The following is an 18595-nucleotide window of genomic DNA, read 5'->3' as shown; positions in this document are numbered from 1 at the left end:
CATCTCACTTCATCTCACTTCAACTCACTTCATCTCACTTCATCTCACTTCATCTCACTTCTCTCCTCCTCTCCTCTCCTCTTCTCCTCCTCCTCTCCTCCTCCTCCCTCCATCTCTCCCCTTTCTCTTTCACACCTCCTCCTCCTCTTTTATTCTTCTTCTATTTTAGGTTTGTTCTGACTCTGCTGCTTCACCCACAACAATTTACAGCAAAGTGTTTTGTGTCTTTTTGTTGTACTGACAGTTGCTTCGTTGTGTTTCTCGACCAGCGTCTGTCTCTCCATCAGTTTCTTTCTCTCTCTGACACACACACACACACGCGCGCATACACACACACACACACACACACACACACACACACGTGTTTATGAGGAATCTAAATATAAATGTTAGAAAGTTAAAACAGGTCAGTGTGGATATAAATACTCTGACAGCTCCTCTCTGTCGTCTTTTCTTTCTTCCCTCCATTCTCACTCATCTGTTCAGTCTCAGGTTCGCACTGAGCGCGTGCGGTCCGCCCTGGGACAGTTCAGGACGAGCGTCACAGCGACTCGCCTCCTGTTTGTATTCAGTGTGTTTTAACACTTTCACCTCTGATGGTGTAGAACATATTTTCATGTTGTCATCTCGACGGACGTGTGACATCACAAACATCACCTGACCTCGGCCTGACATCTCCACCAAACACATCTCAGATCTGGATGTGGTAGAAGAAGACGTGAAGGTGCTGATTCACTCTGAGGTCAAAGGTCAAACATCCTGCCTCTCGCCCTCACTCTCTCTCTGCATCGTCTCCTCTTCATCAGTTGGACCTTCTTCTTCCTCTCTTCTGTCTGTTTCCTGTTTTCTTACCTTTAAAGGTGAATTCAATATTTCAGCTGATTCAGGCCTCATGCACAACAATGTGCAGCAATGTGCTAAAGTGCAGATGTTCAGATTCTTCATCATCATCATCATCAGGTTGAAGACGCTGGATCAACCAACCTGACAAGAACCTGGAGAACTGGAGCTGGTTTAAAGGCAAAGGGGGGTCACAGCAAATCCTGGTCTGATTCAGGTTTTTCTCTTCCTGTGTCTCCCACAGTTTAATGAACCAACCTGATGTTAAATGTTTGTAAACAGCAGCAGACTTTTAAATTAGTTATTAACTATTAATAACCTAATTAATTACAGTTATGAACCTCAGAACGTGGTCCAAGGTTTAACGGCCTGTTTCATCGTGGCTTCATTCATCTGCTGGACTTTGATTTGGATGAATCTGTTTATTTGATTAAGTTTCAGTTCTTTTATTTTAATAATTTTAGTCGACAACAACAAACACAAAAAAAAAAAAAAAAAGATTTTTCATTAAAACTTTCATCAAAATTCTTTCGTCTCATTTTTTATTTGTTGATGACAAATGAAAAACATCATCAAAGTTGAGTTTTTATGTAGTTTTAGTCTTGTTGTCAGAATAAAAGCTGGTTCAGGCAACGTGTTAACATCTCACTAACGACTTGAGCTCAGACGGTCGACTGTTACCTGATCTAAAAACACATCCTTCAGTTCAGGCAGAACTGTGACAGCAGCTCACATCAGCTGTTGATCAGAAACATGTGATCACTCAGAAACTTTAATCTGACACAGAGTCAGTAACTCAGTTCCCTCCATCAGAAACCATCACAACGTCAACAACAGCAGCTGACGTCCTCAGCTGAGCAACAGTCTGGAGCCAAAACCATCAGTTCACTGTCACTAAAGATCCAGTGGTTCCACAGCTGTAAATGTTAATAACCAGTTCATAAATGGAGTTTGGTCCAGATGTTCTACAGCAGTTTTTCACTGCTTCAGTCCACTGGAGAGAAAAAAGTGTCTGCAGGAGGAGGACTTTACGCAACCTGGCAACACAATGCTGTTCTGATTAATGTCTTCCAACTGATGTGTAAAGCATCAGTTAATGATTTATTAGCCATTAATAGAACCATTAATAGAAACATTAATTACAGCTGTTAAAGTCTTTTTATTTTTTTGTTTTCATGCTGAAATCTGGAAGCAAACTGAGGATAAGCCCGAAACATCAGAGAGAAAAACAAGCTTCTTCAGGTTCATCATGTTCCTCAGATCATCACCTGCACCTGGTTCATCCAGCACAGTGTCCAACCAGGAGGGATCTCAGCCCAATCATCCTGAAAATATCAATAATCAATCAATAAACATGACCTGGACCAACTGGATTTTACATCTGGAACAACGGAGCAGTTTCTGCTAAAACATGATGTCAGAGACGTCGCAGGATGGAGGACGATTAAAGAAATATTTAATTCCTCTGTTTGTGAGGAACCTGAAGCTGTGGTTCAGTTTTTGGCCCCTGAGCAGAGAGTCAGCAACATGAAACCTCCACAGTGTTTAAAGGCTGGAGACGCCATCACACACCCGTCACACAGACACACACACACACACAGGTCTACGACACAGCTCACCTCCCTGCACCAGCCTGAACCCTCAGGTTCAGCCCTCTGGACCCACAGGACACTTGACAGACAAGATTCAGGGAAAATCAGAGAATGAAATCAAAAGGTAAGTTTGGACTCACCCTGCGGCGGCGGTGGCAGTGGGGGCGGGGGCGATGGTCTCGGTCTGAGTGGTGGGGTCACTGCCTGCGCTCCAACACAGCTGAGCACTGAAGCAACACTTTCCTGGAAGAACAAGTTGTCACCATCCTCTGATCCTCTGGTTCCCTCTTGAGAGGTGGAAGCAGAAACACTGGTCAGCAGGAGAATCCAGAGTTCAGAGTCCAGAGTCCAGAGACCAGCTGTCTGGTTTCTGTTTTTATTTTATTCTGGTGAGATAAACGTGTCTTCCTCTGCTGCTCTGCTCGTGCCGCGCCTTCTCTATCTGCCTCGCTCTGCCTTTCCACAATAACTGTGAGGAGGATGCTGCCTGGTGCTGGCTGTGTCTCGTCGCCCGTGGCAACCAGTTGCTATAGCGATGGACCCGAGCTTATTGGGAGACCGAGGTGATGATGGAGACATGGGGAGACCTATGGATGGACGGAGAAGAGCAGGGTCTGTTTACAGGGAAGTGAGTAGAGAGTATTTTACATATATTTGTGTGACAGAAGCAGGTTGTGTTACTCTGGTAGTGATGATGTGTGATCCACAGGTGAGTCAACACACAGGAATGAATATAATGAATCTATAATGACATGTTGATGTATCAGAGGTCCGGACTATCTCACATTATGGATACTTCCTGTCCCATGATCCAACTTTAACTCATTAAATCCAACAACTTCATGACTCTAAAAACTTTAACTAACAAATCACAACAACACAAAATCCTCACAAACACAACAGATATTCACATTGTGATATTCACATCAAGTAAAAGAAATCAAACAGTTGAAAACAGCTGGAACTAATCATAATTTTCAACAGTTACATTTATCTTTATAAAAAAATCATGTCTCAGTTCCTGTGATGAGTAAATCAGTAAATCATCACATCACAGGAGCTGAGACCAGAGAACGTTTCACCCTCCTCCTAAATAACAGGTCGAGATATTTTACACGAGTCTGTCTCTCAACACACACACACACACACACACACACACACACACACACAGAGACACATGCCGAACAGCCTCAGTTTTTTCTCTCTGCAAACAAACTGTGACTTTGGGACTATTTTCAGCAGCGGATTAATCCACATTTGGTGCTGTAGTGAATGGTTGTGGCGGCAGTGTGTGTGTGTGTGTGTGTGTGTGTTGATGGTGATGAAGGAACATGTCACAGGGAGACTCACTGATGTGTTTTAATGGTTTGTGGGAACAGTGGAGCTCTGAGGCTTTGAGCCACAGCTGATTCCTGTGTTGGTTTGTTGTCTAAAGAAACACAACAGTGACACAGCTCTTTGGTAAAACCATCGTGTCAGAGTCCTCTGCTGGACAAACTGTGTGACCGCAGTCTGAACAATCTGACAACAACAACAACAACAACACAGTGCAGTACAATGTTGTATCTAAACCCCAGTTTCAACAGCCTGAATCTGTGTTTTTTTTAAAGAGGAGACATGTGACTGTATCACTGCAGACCTGAAATTATCCGCAACACACACCCAGTCTGAGTGTGTGTGTGTGTGTGTGTGTGTGTGTGTGTGTGTGTGTGTGTGTGTGTGTGTGTGTGCAGCTGTGTTATTACAGGATGTTAATGTTAATGCCTGCAGTCCTGAGTGATGGAGGCGTCACAGCAGCTGCAACAAGAGAAAATCACAGCTCTGAGTCTGTGTGTGTGTGTGTGTGTGCGTGTGTGTGTGTCTGCAGTAATTATCACCTGCTCTGGTGTGTGAACTACAGGTCTGCACATAACGCAGAGCACTTCTGATTGTACACTCAGATCTTGTTTCAGCTGCTTCTCATTGTGTTCCAGTTGTGTGATTCCGGCCTGATTGTTGCCATTACTGATTTTTCCCGCGCATCACCTGAACACCTCCTCCTCCTCCTGCTCTGAACAGTAACAGACAGGTGATGACCAGCTTCATGAACTGGTTAACACCAGTTTAACCAGTTTAAGTGAGGAGATTAGCTGCTACACAACCTCCACAAACTTATTTTCCCGCTCTGAACAAGCTGTGAAATAACCACCTTCAGTGACGCGCTGCTGTCTACAGTGTTGTCACAGTAACACAGTGTCTGATGCTCACCTGTTCACCTGGAGCCCACGTCTTCACGGTCCACTTCCTGTCCCCTCTTCTGCCTGACACACGCTGCCACCACGTGACCGAGTGTGGTAATTACACAGAGTAGAGCATCACTGTGGATAGTGAACATGGATTCTTTTCTTCTCTTCTCTTCTCTTCTCTTCTCTTCTCTTCTCTTCTCTTCTCTTCTCTTCTCTTCTCTTCTCTTCTCTTCTCTTCTCTTCTTCCTTTTTTCTTTTTTTAATTTTTTAAAACAAAATCTAAAAACATCTGGTCTGCAGGTGGAGGTAGACCAGGTATGAAGATCAAATCAGCTGAAACAATTTGTCAATTAATTGATTCCTCAACTAATAGAAAATGAATGGAAATCACCCTGATGTAAAAACAACAAGACAACAAACAAACAAACAAACAAACACAAACTCATGGTCTCATCCTCTCAGACTGGAGACTTTGCCTCCTTTCTTTTAATAATTTTATAATTTTATTTTGAATAATCTTGTTGGACAAAACAACATGAAGGTGTCACTTTTTCTCTCTTTTATTCTGAAGTTTCAATAAATTGATGATTGCCAGATGAATCCAGGATGAAAACAGTTTTAGTTACTTTCAGTTCAGTTCAAAAATGAGCTCAGAGATTTTTGAATCTCTAAAACCTAAATCAAATTAGATCAAATTGGATTAACCAGATTAAACTGGATTAAGAACTGTTACCTGCTCATGATTCTATCATTTATAATTCAGTCTTTCTTCTGTCGTCTTGTTGGAAGCTTCTCACTGAGGTTGTTAATCTGACAGATATTTTACAGACTGTTGTTTATCTCTGAATCATCACAGGAAGCTCAAACACTGACTTCATTTGTATCATGACACATAAAATCTGATGGAGGAGAAAAGTGTTTGTGTTGTTTTTTGTGTAGTCAGTGTATAAGGCTCCGCTCAGCAGCGTGAGTCTGGAGGATGAAGTCCAGCTGAGTGACAGAAAGCCACAGACTCAAAGCTCAGAGTCTTTAAGCTGCAGATCTCCTGGTTTCACTCGGTGTGACCGTCCTCTGTGCTGTTGACCTTTCACCCACATCACAAACTGAACCTGGTCCAGTGTAAACTTCAGTTCCACGGCCCAAGTCTGGCCCATATACCTTCACATCTGGGCAGCTGTTATCCTCCGGTGTTGGCTGACAGCTGGAAGATTTCTGTGTCTGGTCCAGATGTGGAAGTAGCATCGGACCATCAGACTGTATGTGGGCCAGACCTGGGCTGTGGTACCAGGGTGTAAGCTGGGCCAGAAGAAACACGAGCATGTGGCCCGAGTACAGACCAGATGAATCTGGACTATCTGGGCTTTACCCACTACGACCACTGGAGGTCGCCACACGATGAAAACCCACTGGACTAACCCTAACCCTTTTACAGGTGGACACACTTTTTTCCCACGGGGGAAACTTTGTTGTACATATTGATTTTACACACTAAGTATTTGTTTGTTTCTGCAGAATGTGTTTCTTATTATCTGTAGCTCATCTTCTTCTGTATTAAAACAGTAAATGTAAACGAGCATCTTCATCATCAAGCATGAAAACTATTGATCATATTTCCAGACATCAAAGCGTTTTCTAAACACACTGACATCATCATCAGCTCCTGCAGAGGGTCGACGCTCACGCTGTCTGTCAGTGTCACCAACATCCTCACAGGTGTGTGTGTGTGTGTGTGTGTCTCTCTGGTTCATATGTGACTGGCACCACTGGGAGGCGCTGTTGGTCTTCCTCTGTTACTGCAACAGAAACTGACTCAGGTCATATTTACCTCCACAGAGGAAGTTGTTCACTTGTGTTTGTTTGTCAACAGGATTACACAGGAAGTCCAGGGACGACCCCCGGACCATGGACCAGGAATATTTTCACACTGTCCTTAACATTCTCAGACACTTTTCTACATGTTCCTCAGTTTCTCAGGAAATAATGTTTGGAGCTTGATGTAAAAAATCTGCCAAATGTATGCTGTTGATCTGAGTTTGTACAGTGTGGTGCAGATCCTGATAATAATCTGGATCCTGATAGTAAATTAGATCCTGAAGGTAATCTGGATCCTGACTGTAATCTAGACCCTAATCGTAATCTAGATCCTGACTATAATCTGGATCCTGACTATAATCTAGATCCTGACTATAATCTGGATCCTGACTATAATCTAGATCCTGACTATAATCTGGATCCTGGTTGTAATCTAGACCCTGATAGTAAATATGAAATGATGATTCAGGCTCTGGATGATTTTTCTTTCCTGGGCAACTGTCATGTTTTATCCAGATGACATAGAAATCTTGAAACCTCCCTGAGGTCTGGACTAAGATCTGAATGTTTAAATGTCTGGCTCCGCCCCTGATCTGACCACAGATCCAGAACCAAAATTGATCCAAAATAAAAATGATTCCTGGTTCAATCTTTTACAGAAACTGATCATTCTGTGTGTGTGAGGTGAGTTTGCGGGTGAACTCACTGATCAATCCAGATGATTGATGATCAGAGGAAAATGTCAGTTTAACCAAACTAACTGCCTTCTATAGAAAATATTAAAACCATCAATTGCACCAGTGGATTTATTGACTTAAATATCAGAGCGAAACATAAAATGAGCTGAAGGAGGTTCTCTCTGGATCAATGAATGACAACAGATTAATTTTAAGTCAATGAATCAGTTCAATCAACAATTATTGACTGAGTTTCTATGAAAACTGGGCTGCAGCAGTTCAAAAATATGAACCAATGACTCACAAATCACAACAAACCTCTTCATATCTGCACCGGAGCTCCAGAACCTTCTCCAGGGCGTCGGCAGACACGAGAAGACGTCAGGATCAGATCCTCAGAAACAGGAAGTTCACTGAAACAAAAATCAACCTCAAATGATGGAAACAGGATTTTCCATCAGATGTCAATACAAACATGTCGCCTCAGCAGGAAGCACGTGTGTATTTGTTGTGAGTGTCTGCAGCTCATGAAGATGTTTCGAGATCTGGTTTGTGTTTTCTCTGTTTGCATGTGTGCAGGTTGCAGGTGAGCTCTCAGGGCCACCATAGAATTCAGATACTTCAGTCTGCAAATGTGCCTCAGTCTGGGACCTGGAGCAGGATCCAGACTCCGAACAAGTTTCCCTCCACATGATGAGCAAACTGTGACCGAAGTAAAAGCTCTGGTTTCCCTCCACTGCCCCCAAACCTCTACAGCCACTAACACTGATCCAGAGCTGTTGTTGTTTTTCAGGTTTTTTATGCTGAAGCAGGACAGAAGATCTAGAATAACTGTGACCAGAGGTGATGGTGGGAGGCTGACCTTTGAATCTGAGCTCATCATATTCAGACTGTTAATCTGCAGAGGAAAACCATGAAATATGATCTGATATAAAAACTTCTGCAGTGACAGAAAAATAAAATCACAGAGATTTAAAAAACAAAAACTTTAAGTCGTCTCCTCCACGTTTCTGTCCATCACTGCAAATTCAACTGAGCTCAGAGGTCTGCAGCTGTCACTCTCTCCTCCACCTGTCGTTCTTCTTCTCTCTCCTCCACCTGTCCTTCTTCTTCTCCTCCCTGTTGTTCTTCCTCTCTTCCACATGTCATTCTTCTTCTCTCTCTTCAGATTAAATTAAATTCACCACCTCCTCCTCCTCCTCCTCCCCCCTGTGTGCTTGCTTGGAGCTGATTGGCTCTGCTGATAAACTCTCAGTCACTGTGCAGAGTTTGGAGTCATCTGCTGGTCAGATCAGGAATTACATCATGTAGACAGGTGGCTGAGGAGGATGTTTCATAATTTTTAAGATCAAATAGTAAACAGATATTTTCATATGAATCAACCTGTCGTGTGTGAGTTTCTCTCACCTGAGACTCTGTCCCTCTGTTGATCTGACGCTCAAACTGATCTCATCCAATCAAAGTCTTCTTCTTGTATTATTGGTCATTCAGACCCTGAACCTCACATCACATGTGACATCAGAGCTCACCTGTCTCTCTCTCTCTCTCTGTGTGTGTGTGTGTGTGTGTTTGGGCTGATTGAGTCATAAAATCAGATGGCTGATTGTTCTGAGTCTCTTCTCAATATATTCAATTATCACACACACAAACACACACACACACACACACACACACACACACACACACACACACACACACACACATATAAAGAGTCTGCTGAGATTTTGCTGTTTTATCCTAAACTGAGCTGGATCATGATTTTTTCTATGAGACATTTTATATTTTTATAATTAATAGAAATTTAGAGGTGAAAATGTTTCCAGAACATAAACAGATAAAACCTGCAGGTGATGAGGAATGACCCAACCTCACCTGAGAGCCTGCAGCTCACCTGTTTGTGTCTGTGTTGCTCAGGATGCTGCTCACAGGATTTTCAGAATAAAATGCCTGACACTAACAAACAGATCATCTGGACAAACTGTGGTTAACTTACTGTATAAATAATGTCCATGTGTTAATGAGGACCGTGGCCATGTATCCTCCACATCCCAGTCTGTCTCTCATTATCATTATAACTAACATTTACACCTGCTGCACAGATCTTATCTGTAACACAGATGGAAAGATGGAAATACACTGACGGGGTAATTCAGGAACACTTTGACATTGTCAAGGACAGTTAAGAATCTGGAGATGACAAACTGTAGCTACAGAAAGTTTATTTATATATGACACTCTGGAAAAGAGGCTCAGATGTCAGACAGGTGCAGGAAGCTTCACATAGAAAAACCAGGTTTGACTGAAGGGCGATCACAACTGGAGGAAAAGAACCAACAGAACTTTTCTCATGTCTTTTCACAATAAATCAAGAAACCAAAATAAGACATGTGGACCTTTTACTCTGAAACAATCGGTTTGTGTGGAGGAAATTAACAACATGAATTTAACTTTACAGAGAAAAAGAGAGAGTGTGAGACAACACACACACACACACACACACACACACACAAACAAACACAAACACACGCACACACACACACACACACACACACACACATACAGAGTTCAGGCAGACTGTCCCATTAACAGCTGTGATCAGCAGTGATCATCTGATCAGCTGTGATCAGCTGTGAACAGCTCCTGTCTGCAGTGTATCGTGATGTCTCTGTTTCACTGTGATACTGAAGGAAAATTAAAAACAGGAGGATTCTGAATGACGTTCTGCAGCCTTAGTTTCTTTGGAGCTTTATTGTGGAGGGACACCAGAGATAATGACATCATCAGGAAGTGATGTCACACTGAACCAGATCAACATGTGGCTCAGATCTGACTCAGTCTTGCCTCTGAGGAGGAGTTTGACAGAAGACATATTGGTTATGAAATCAATATAAAAACATTAGAAATCAGCTGAATAGTCTGATTAGTGATGAATCTGAATCTGCTGCAGAGTAGACTATTGTTATTTTAATTTTCTATCATTGGACACTCTAAAAGTTCTCCTGTAGGAGGCCTCGCAGGTCCAGCACAGCTCTCAGCGTCCTGCCGGTCCAGTCAGCAGGTCTGTTGTCTCCGTGGGACTGTCTCCTGTCTCCAGAGCTCTCTGTACGTTCTGCCAGAAGACCTCTGTGTGCTGGCCGGCCTGGGGCCAGCTCAGGTAGGTGCGTCTCTTCACCAGCTTCCTCATGCGGTAGTAGGGAGACAGCTGCCGGGCCGGGATCTCCTCCAGAAACAGCAGGACCAGCACGTCCTTCTGCTCGTCAAACAGACGGAAGCTGCGACAAAATAAAACATAAAGTTTGTTAAACATCTGACTGATGGTCACAAAATGTTTTTATTTAAATTTTCAGTTCCTGTTTCTTATATTTTCTTGTTTCTTTGTCTTTGTGAGATGTTTCTCAACCCTCTGATATGACCACAGCAGTGTCTCCTGAAATAGCGCCCCAATGGCAGCAGGTGTACCCGACCTTCGTTGTCATGGTTACAATAATAACTAATGAAACGGTTGTGGAGAAACAAAGACAAACAACTGGTTTAACATAGGAATCATATGAAAGTGTTTTGTTGACCATCCACCTCAGCCTCCTCCTGACACTTTAGACTACGTCACCTGACTTCCTCCTTTGCTCCTGTCATCATTACTACGACCACTAGATGTCGCCTAGCAACAAAACCTAACCATGGGTCGTAATAACCTGCTGACAGACGACCTGTGGGCTCGTTTGTTACTGGAGGACAGTCTGATTAAGACTTTGTATTGGCTCCTGAAGGTATTCATTAAGCTCTATTATTGTCTCTAAGAGGCGGCGCCCCCACCTGGCCATCTGGATCTCTCTGGAGCACCACTCGCTCTGCAGGTAGCGACGGCTGATCACACAGATGGTCTTCCTGCTGCTGTAGATGGCGTCTGTGATGTTCTCTATGATGGGCTTACCTGTGGAGACCACAGAGCGTGGACATCAGCTGCAGGCTTCACAGGCTCATGATGAACAGTAAACACAACATCACAACTGTTTCATATGGAAAAATACAGAGCTGTGAAAACACTGTTTACAGGTGAAGTTTAATGTGACACATCTTTTTAAATCACACGCCACCTTTGATAGGCGTCTGTCAGCTCTGGTTAACTAACAGCAGGACCAACAGGGATCATGAGCAGACACTCTGGAAGCCGTCCCATCCTGTTCAGCTGTTGCCAACTGCCAAACTCTAAGCTCTGACCACATCACTGGGGCTAACTGCTAACAGCTAACAGCAGCTAACTCTGCTAGCCCTTAGCTACAGAGATAACCAACATTTCTCACTCACTAGTTTTCTGATTTGAGCTGTTTTCAGGGCACTAAACAGTTTTTCATGTTTTTTTCTTCCTGCCACCTGTTGAAAATAAAAATCTGAAAAAATGATGTGAAACTCCTCACTGTGAAGCAACACTTATCTATAGGGTGAGTGCTGCAGAAGCAGATAAGAGTTAGAGGAAGAGAGGGCACACATCAACAGACTGAGACTAAATCTGAATGTCACAAGACCAAACACAGTTTCAAACAATTATCACCTCTAATAATGAGAATGATGTCAAATGTCAATGTTTTCTTCAAAGGGCTGCTTAGTAAAAACTTGTCCAGTGTAAGAAACAAGAAACATCAAGAAAGAAGGTTGATTTCAACTTTGGAAATAGGAACAAGTCCTTCACACTCTGTAAATATACTTAATTTAAGGTAAAAGTCCTGCATCTGAAATCCTTTTTAAGTAGAAGAACACAAGTATTATCAACTGATTGTACTTAATTAACAAAAGTACAGAAAAAGAACCATAACAAGTTTAATCAGGCTTTACTTGCTGACAGGTACGTGCACACTACACGTCACACTTTACTCAATGTTTGTTGAATTGCTGCCATTATTTACACAACCACAAGAGCTGTTTCAGGAAAATGTAAAGATAAGTTGTTTTAAGACATTTCATGCGTCCAAGTCTTTATTAGCAATGTTTCAACCACACTTTGAGTTTGGTTAAAACATTAGTGATAAAATCTTTGGAGCTCAGTGTGCAGTCATCGTCCCCTTTGGTACATGTCATCACCATGACCAGCACCTGGAGCAAACCCACCAGATTCTGCAAATGACCAATGATGTCATTTCTTTGTTGATGACAGATTTGAGTTTTGAAATCTCAGTGTGTGAACGTCAGTGAAATCCCATGATTGGCTGCTATACACACAGCGTGCTAACACACACACACACACACACAAAGTTGGTGTGTTTTTTCCTTTCTTTTCTGGACTTCAGGAGGAAACATGATGCAGATCCTGCCCCCCTCTGTGGGGCCTGTGTGGAAAGAGTGCAGACATTTAAGTTCCTGGGGATCCTCATATCTGAGGACCTCTCCTGGTTGGCCAACAGCACTGCAACCATCAAGAGAGCACAGCAAAGACCACATTTCCTGAGAGTGCTCAGGAGGCACAATATGGAGAGGATGCTGCTGGTGGCCTTTTACTGGGCAACCAGAGACCCTCCTAACATACTGCATGTTGGTGTGGTACACAGGTTGCTCTGCTGCAGATAAGAAAGACTGCAGAGAAAATAGCTGTCCTCTGCCCTCTCTGGAGGACATTGCCACCTCACACTACCTCAGCAGAGCTACTGAAACCATCAAAGACTCCACTCACTCCGGCCACCAGCTCTTTGTACTGTTGCCCTCTGGCAGGCATTGGCCAAGACACGCACCTCCAAATTCAGGGACAGGTTTTGTCCCCAAGCAATTTGCATGTTATATAAGAAAAAGCACTAAGAAAGGTGTCCTCCACATCCACCCATGCTACTTTATTTCATGATGTGTTCTTCTTCTATTTATTCCAGTTTTATTATCTGGTTGCTCACGTTCTTTGTCCTGTGTTTTAGTCAATGTCCTGTGTTTTTATGTTTGCACCATAGAGTGGCAATTTAAATTTCTTTGTATGCACTTGCAATGACATAAAGGCAATTTTGATTCTGATTTTGATTCTTTCCACAAGTCTTAGTGGACTTGTTGCTGTACCTGCACCTGCTGCTGTCATTCCTTGTGCCTGTGTTCTTCTTCTTCTCTTTGAGTTTGATGTCAATCTATAACACTTGTAGGATTATTATACTGCTCTCGTCAGTCCTGGAAGAATCACATCTGAAGTACCTACGACATCTATGGTACCTACGCTAATGAAGGCATCAACATGGTACTGGAGTATCGGTTGATAAATTAATTCCAGACATCAAGAAGGAGAGACAGAGAGACAGACAGAGTTTACCTGGTTGGAAGTCTCTGTGGTGCAGACAGAGTCTCCAGCCTTGCTCTCCCTCCAGCACTGGGAGCATCTCTCTGTAAACCCAGTCCTCGTTGTGAACGTTGTAGGAGATAAAGGCGTCGTAGCAATGAGGAGCTCTCTTACTCCTCTTCCTTCTGTCATACAGGAAGGCTAGGAAGAGGCGGAAGGTGTAGGCTAGCTGCCACCGCAGAAAGTGGTAGATGAAGGATGAGAGCAGAGTCAGAAGAACCAGACAAGTGCTTGAAATGAAGCAGAGGAAGCTATAGTCCATCCAACAGGACTGGATGTCAAAGTCCAGTAACTTGGCTCCTTGCTCAGCGACAGGAAAGGAACATGTGTACTGGTATGCATTAACAACCTGTGTTTGATCGTTGCTCTTCACCCATTGGATGAACCTGGCGTTAGAGCAGTCACAAGTGAACGGGTTATTCTCAAGGTCCAGATATGTCAGTGCAGGGAGGGACTGGAAGACCGTCTCATTGATCACTGTCAACTCATTGTTGCTCAGCGTCAAGTGCCTGAGTGCAGACAGATCAGACTGGGCCAGAAAATCCAAAGACTTGAGTTTACTGTTAGAGAATTCAAGGACCTGCAGGTTTGGGATTGGCAGAAACAATTCAGGGTCCAAACCGGATAAATCAGTGTCCCTGAGTGTTAGATTCTTAAGATGGGGGTTGTATTGAAATGTATTGGGATCTGGTGCAGCAATATAGACATTCTCAGCACTGAAGTCCTCTAAATGTTTCATAGCCTGGAGCATGTCCTTCGGTACGTCGAAGGGGAAGCCGTAGTGATAGCCCTTGCATATCATTGTGAAAACCTTCAAAGACTTTAAATGGTAGAATGATTTATGATAGTTTTGAAGAGGGCTTTTGAAACTTAAGTCGGTGTTGAAGTAGACTGTGAGATTTTCCAACTGCTGCAGTTCTCTGAAGTTATTTTCAAACTCCAGTGGAAGAGATACCCTAAGATTTCTCAAGTTTGTCATTCCGTCAAAGGCTTTATGTTTTACCCTTCCGATTTTCCTGGACACCACATCCAGATATTTCACGGACCCTAAACCTTGAAAATCCCCCTTTTCAAAAAGAGATAGAAAGTTTTTGCTCAAATCCAGGAACTCGAGCTTCTGCGGGCCTGCTTTGAAGGTGTCTGCAAATGTCCAAAGCAGGTTTCCACTCAAATCTAAAACTTTCAGTTCTGTAAGATTTTGAAATGCACACCCGTCCAGTCTGGAAATGCGGTTAACGCTCAGATCAAGATGTATCAGGTGTGTCATGTTTATGAAATCCTCACAGCCCAATATGGAGATGAGATTGTCGCTCAGATTCAGGATCTCGAGGGAGGAAAGACTCCTGATGTCTTCTGGCACTTTGGTGAGTAAGTTGACCTCCACATTCAGGGACCTCAGGTTCTGCATGGATCGTATTGAGCCTTTAGACAGTTCAGTCATGTGAATAATGGACAAGTCAAGGTCACTGAGCTGAGTGCAAGTCACAAGTTTTGCACTTAAATTGGCGACGTTGTTGTAGTACAGTTCCAGCTTCCTAAGTGTCGGTATTTTGCAGACCGTCGCTAACAGACCTTTGTTGATCCATTTCATCATGTAATTCAGTCTCAGGTGTGTCAGGGAGTCGAGACTCCTCAGGACATTTTGAAACTTTTTGAAAGGAATCACAGGCATTTTAAAATATAGCTTAGTTATGTTCCTCAGTAAACTCTTGTCAGGTATGTCCCATTTGAGGCCAGTATCTTGTCCACTTGAAGAAAAGTCTATACTCTCAAGGTGGGGAAAGATTGGTGTTGTGATGCTGAAGTTTTCTAACTTCACATTTTCAGAAATATCTAACGCCTTAAGACTCGAGGACACGTTCAGCTGCAGATCTTTGGTCTGGAAGGAGTGAAAGAGATTATTGCTAATGCTCAGCCACAGTAGGTTTGGTAGCTGTAGGATGGCCTGAATGTCAGCCATTTGTTGGAGCTTGTTGTCTTCGAGTCTCAGAGTTTGCAAGCTGGGGAGGAACTGAAAGGCTGAGGTATGGATGAAGTGAATGCTGTTGAAACTGAGATCAAGCTTGGTAAGGTTGGACAGTCCCTGGAAGAGGTTGCCTGTCAGCTTGGTGAGTTTGTTGAAGTGAATGTCAAGCGTCGTCAAGGCCGTCAAATGGATGAAAGATCCATCGTCCATGTGAGCGATCTGATTAAACCCCAGGTACAAAAATCTCAGCTTTGACAAGCTGCCAAAATCTTCCCTGTTGATCTGTGTGAGCAGATTGTTGCTGAGTTTTACTGAGCTCACATCTCTGGGGATGTCATCAGGGACAGTCAGAAGTTCACGCTGTGCACAGTCCAAAGCTACATCAGCCAAAGGATCCTGAGAATACTCAATGCTGCAGTGTTTCAGTGAATAAGCCAGTGAAGGGTGAAGTTGAAGCAGGAGAGACAGAAATAAGACAAGACGTCTCTGTGTCCAGTTTGAAGACAAACCTCCCATTGTTAGCATCTTCAGGACATCATAGGTATGTTTAATATTTGTTGCTGTTAATCTTGGTCAAAGGTGCACACCTGCAGAGGACACACAGGTGTCAAACATTGGACATTTCTCTATCCCTTTAAAGGAAAAGGAATTATACATTGATCGATGTATAATACCACTCTGATGTGTGTACAATAAATATGAAGCTACAGCCAGGAGTTTATCTTAGCTTAGCATAAAGAAAACAGCTAACCTGGCTGTGACCAAAGGTATATAAAAAAAAATCCACCTAGCAGCACCTTTAACTCTCACACTATAACTAATGGGTTGTAATTATTGATTAATTTTATATTGTAAAAAATTATATGATATAATTATACAAATTATGATATTATTATACAGCTGGTTATTGCATTAATAATAATAATAATAATAAAATAAGATAGCCTTTATTAGTCCCACAGTGGGGAAATTCACATAATAATGATAATAATAATAATAATAATAATAATAATAATAATAATAATAATAATAATAACAATAATAATAATAATAATGGACTTTATTTGTATTGCACCTTTTATACAAAAAGTGCACAAAGCACAAAGAACCTACAAAAACTGCTTCACATGAACAGACATAAAATGAACTTTAAAAACATGTTAGAAGCTTTAATTTACAACAAGGTAAAAAAAGGAAATAATAGAAAATAGAAATAATAATATAGAAATACATGGTATAACACAGTTACGACCACAGGTTCATCAATATTTTTAATGACTCAGATCCGGACTGATTTCTATCCATCTGTCCATTTATATATCTACACACTGTATATACTGTATGTTGAATGACTCAGCTTCTTTTGCACTAATATTTTCACATATTGTAGAAAACTGGAAAAAAGAAGAAAACCATATCAGCATGATTTTGTTTTCCTTTGAGAAAAATAGTCTTAAGAATGAAGAGAATTATGAAATTGTTAATAACTGTTTTTTGTCTTTGGTTTGTTGTGAATGAAAAAAGTTATATTTTAAGACAAAAACAGGTAAATAAATGTTGTGATACTCACAGTTCATCCTCAGCAACGAACACTTACACCTCCTCTCACTTCTCTGTTATTTACACGACAGCTGTGAAGGAGAAGAGCTGGAACTTTATCATCATCTGATCACACTCACTTCACTTCCTTCTGTATCTGAATTATTCCTCAAAAATAGCTTCTGTCAGTAGAAAGCAGAAGTAACTGTCAGAGATGTTCGAGCACACAGATCTCTGGTCACTGACTCTCAGCTTGAATAAGCTGTTTTCAGTCTGATTTAAAAACTGACAGGAGGGAAATAAATCAGGGTTAAACTAAGCTGAAAGTAACAAAACTCTGTTAATATTTTCTAGAAAGAGGCTCAGCAGTACATATTCATAAAAACATTTCAGCTGAAATACTCAACAAAGCTGCAGCAGGTGATGGAGACTGTCCACAGATGTTTTACAGGAATGTTTCCTGTGAGCTTTTAGTAAATTGTGCGAAATGTTACAGCAGATTTTCATCAGGTTTTCAGCAAATATTCAGCAAAGCTTCGGCACAGTTCAAACATGGGTGCATTAGATTTCAAGAAAGTTGCTTCAGCTTGAATTCAGGAACATTTCAGGGAAAATTCAATACACACTCACACACACACACACACACACACACACACACACACACACACACTCATTACACACTCACACACACACACACACACACACACACACACTCACACACACACACACATTACACACACACACACACATTACACACTCACACACACACACACACGCACACTCACACACACACTCACACACACACACACACACACACGCACACACACTCATTACACACTCACACACACACACACACACACACACACTCATTACACACTCACACACACACACACACACTCATTACACACACACACACACACACACACTCATTACACACACACACACACTCACACACACACACACACTCATTACACACTCACACACACACACACACACACACTCATTACACACACACACACACACACTCAATACACACTCACACAGGTGACATTGTCATTTCTTCTTCTTTATCTCCATCTGAGCACGGCCACCACTGGCAGGTGATAATTACAACCTCCGCCCCCTTTTCTTCTTCTTGTGTCTCTGCTGTTAAAGTGAGACTTGATAATTAGCCCTCAGTCCTCCCATAGCTTCCTTCCGTCATCTCCTCCCCTCTGTTTTTCCTCTTTTATGTCACTGAAGTCTTCTCTTTTGCTGGATTCTGGACTAAATGAGGCTTCCTGTTATGGTGACCCACTGGGGGCTTCTGGGTAATGCAGTTCAAAGAGAGGAGGTGGTGACAGGAGCTAAAGTCTGCTGAAAAACAAAGAACGATGTTTGTTAGAGTTGATAAAGTTTTCTGAATCATTTACTTTGAGGTGATTTGTTGTTGTTTGTTTTTAAATGAGTTCAGATGATGTCATGTTTTCTTATCATAACTATAGTTACGTTACCACAACGACATAACACTGATTTTTTTGTCACCATATTGATGTAAAATCAACTATTTTGTTATCACAATGGTATAAAAATGGTAATTACATTGTTACCATGGTGACATCATCATGCCATGCTAACGCCTGCTTACTAGCTTCAATCCAGGA

General features: G+C 42.2%; 2 protein-coding genes across 3 annotated transcripts in view; both read right to left on the bottom strand.

Annotated features, from left to right (window-relative positions):
- LOC139634529 (cortexin-2-like) overlaps window positions 1-3674 on the bottom strand; it is a 26186-nt gene extending 22512 nt beyond the window's left edge. For both annotated transcript variants that reach the window (XR_011693978.1, XM_071501010.1), the window contains exon 1: window positions 2573-3674. The gene's annotated coding sequence lies outside the window, so the exon portion shown is untranslated. The remainder of the gene's footprint in view (window positions 1-2572) is intronic.
- Window positions 3675-8954: 5280 nt separating this feature from the next.
- Window positions 8955-18371, bottom strand: LOC139634519 (toll-like receptor 13). The gene is made up of 5 exons (XM_071500992.1): window positions 17993-18371; window positions 16984-17044; window positions 13421-16000; window positions 10960-11077; window positions 8955-10418 (listed from the first exon to the last, which is right to left on the bottom strand). The coding sequence occupies exons 3-5, from the start codon at window positions 15936-15938 to the stop codon at window positions 10178-10180; spliced, it is 2877 nt and encodes a 958-aa protein (XP_071357093.1). The 5' UTR covers window positions 15939-16000; window positions 16984-17044; window positions 17993-18371; the 3' UTR covers window positions 8955-10177.
- Between the last annotated feature and the right edge of the window lie 224 nt (window positions 18372-18595).

Source organism: Trachinotus anak, unplaced genomic scaffold (assembly GCF_046630095.1).
Source record: "Trachinotus anak isolate AG129_WGS33_773 ecotype Australia unplaced genomic scaffold, CSIRO_AGI_Tana_v1 ptg000016l, whole genome shotgun sequence".
Classification (NCBI taxonomy): Eukaryota; Metazoa; Chordata; class Actinopteri; order Carangiformes; family Carangidae; genus Trachinotus; species Trachinotus anak.
This window is presented reverse-complemented; position numbering and strand designations above follow the sequence as displayed.

Excerpts from the sequence above, each read along its gene's own strand:
- LOC139634519 (XM_071500992.1), bottom strand. The coding sequence starts at position 15,938 with ATGCTAACAATGGGAGGTTTGTCTTCAAACTGGACACAGAGACGTCTT. Across the intron at positions 11,078-13,420 it reads CCACAGAGACTTCCAACCAG|GTAAGCCCATCATAGAGAAC; the intron begins GTAAACTCTGTC and ends TGGTCTCCACAG. Across the intron at positions 10,419-10,959 it reads AGAGAGATCCAGATGGCCAG|CTTCCGTCTGTTTGACGAGC; the intron begins GTGGGGGCGCCG and ends ATTTTGTCGCAG.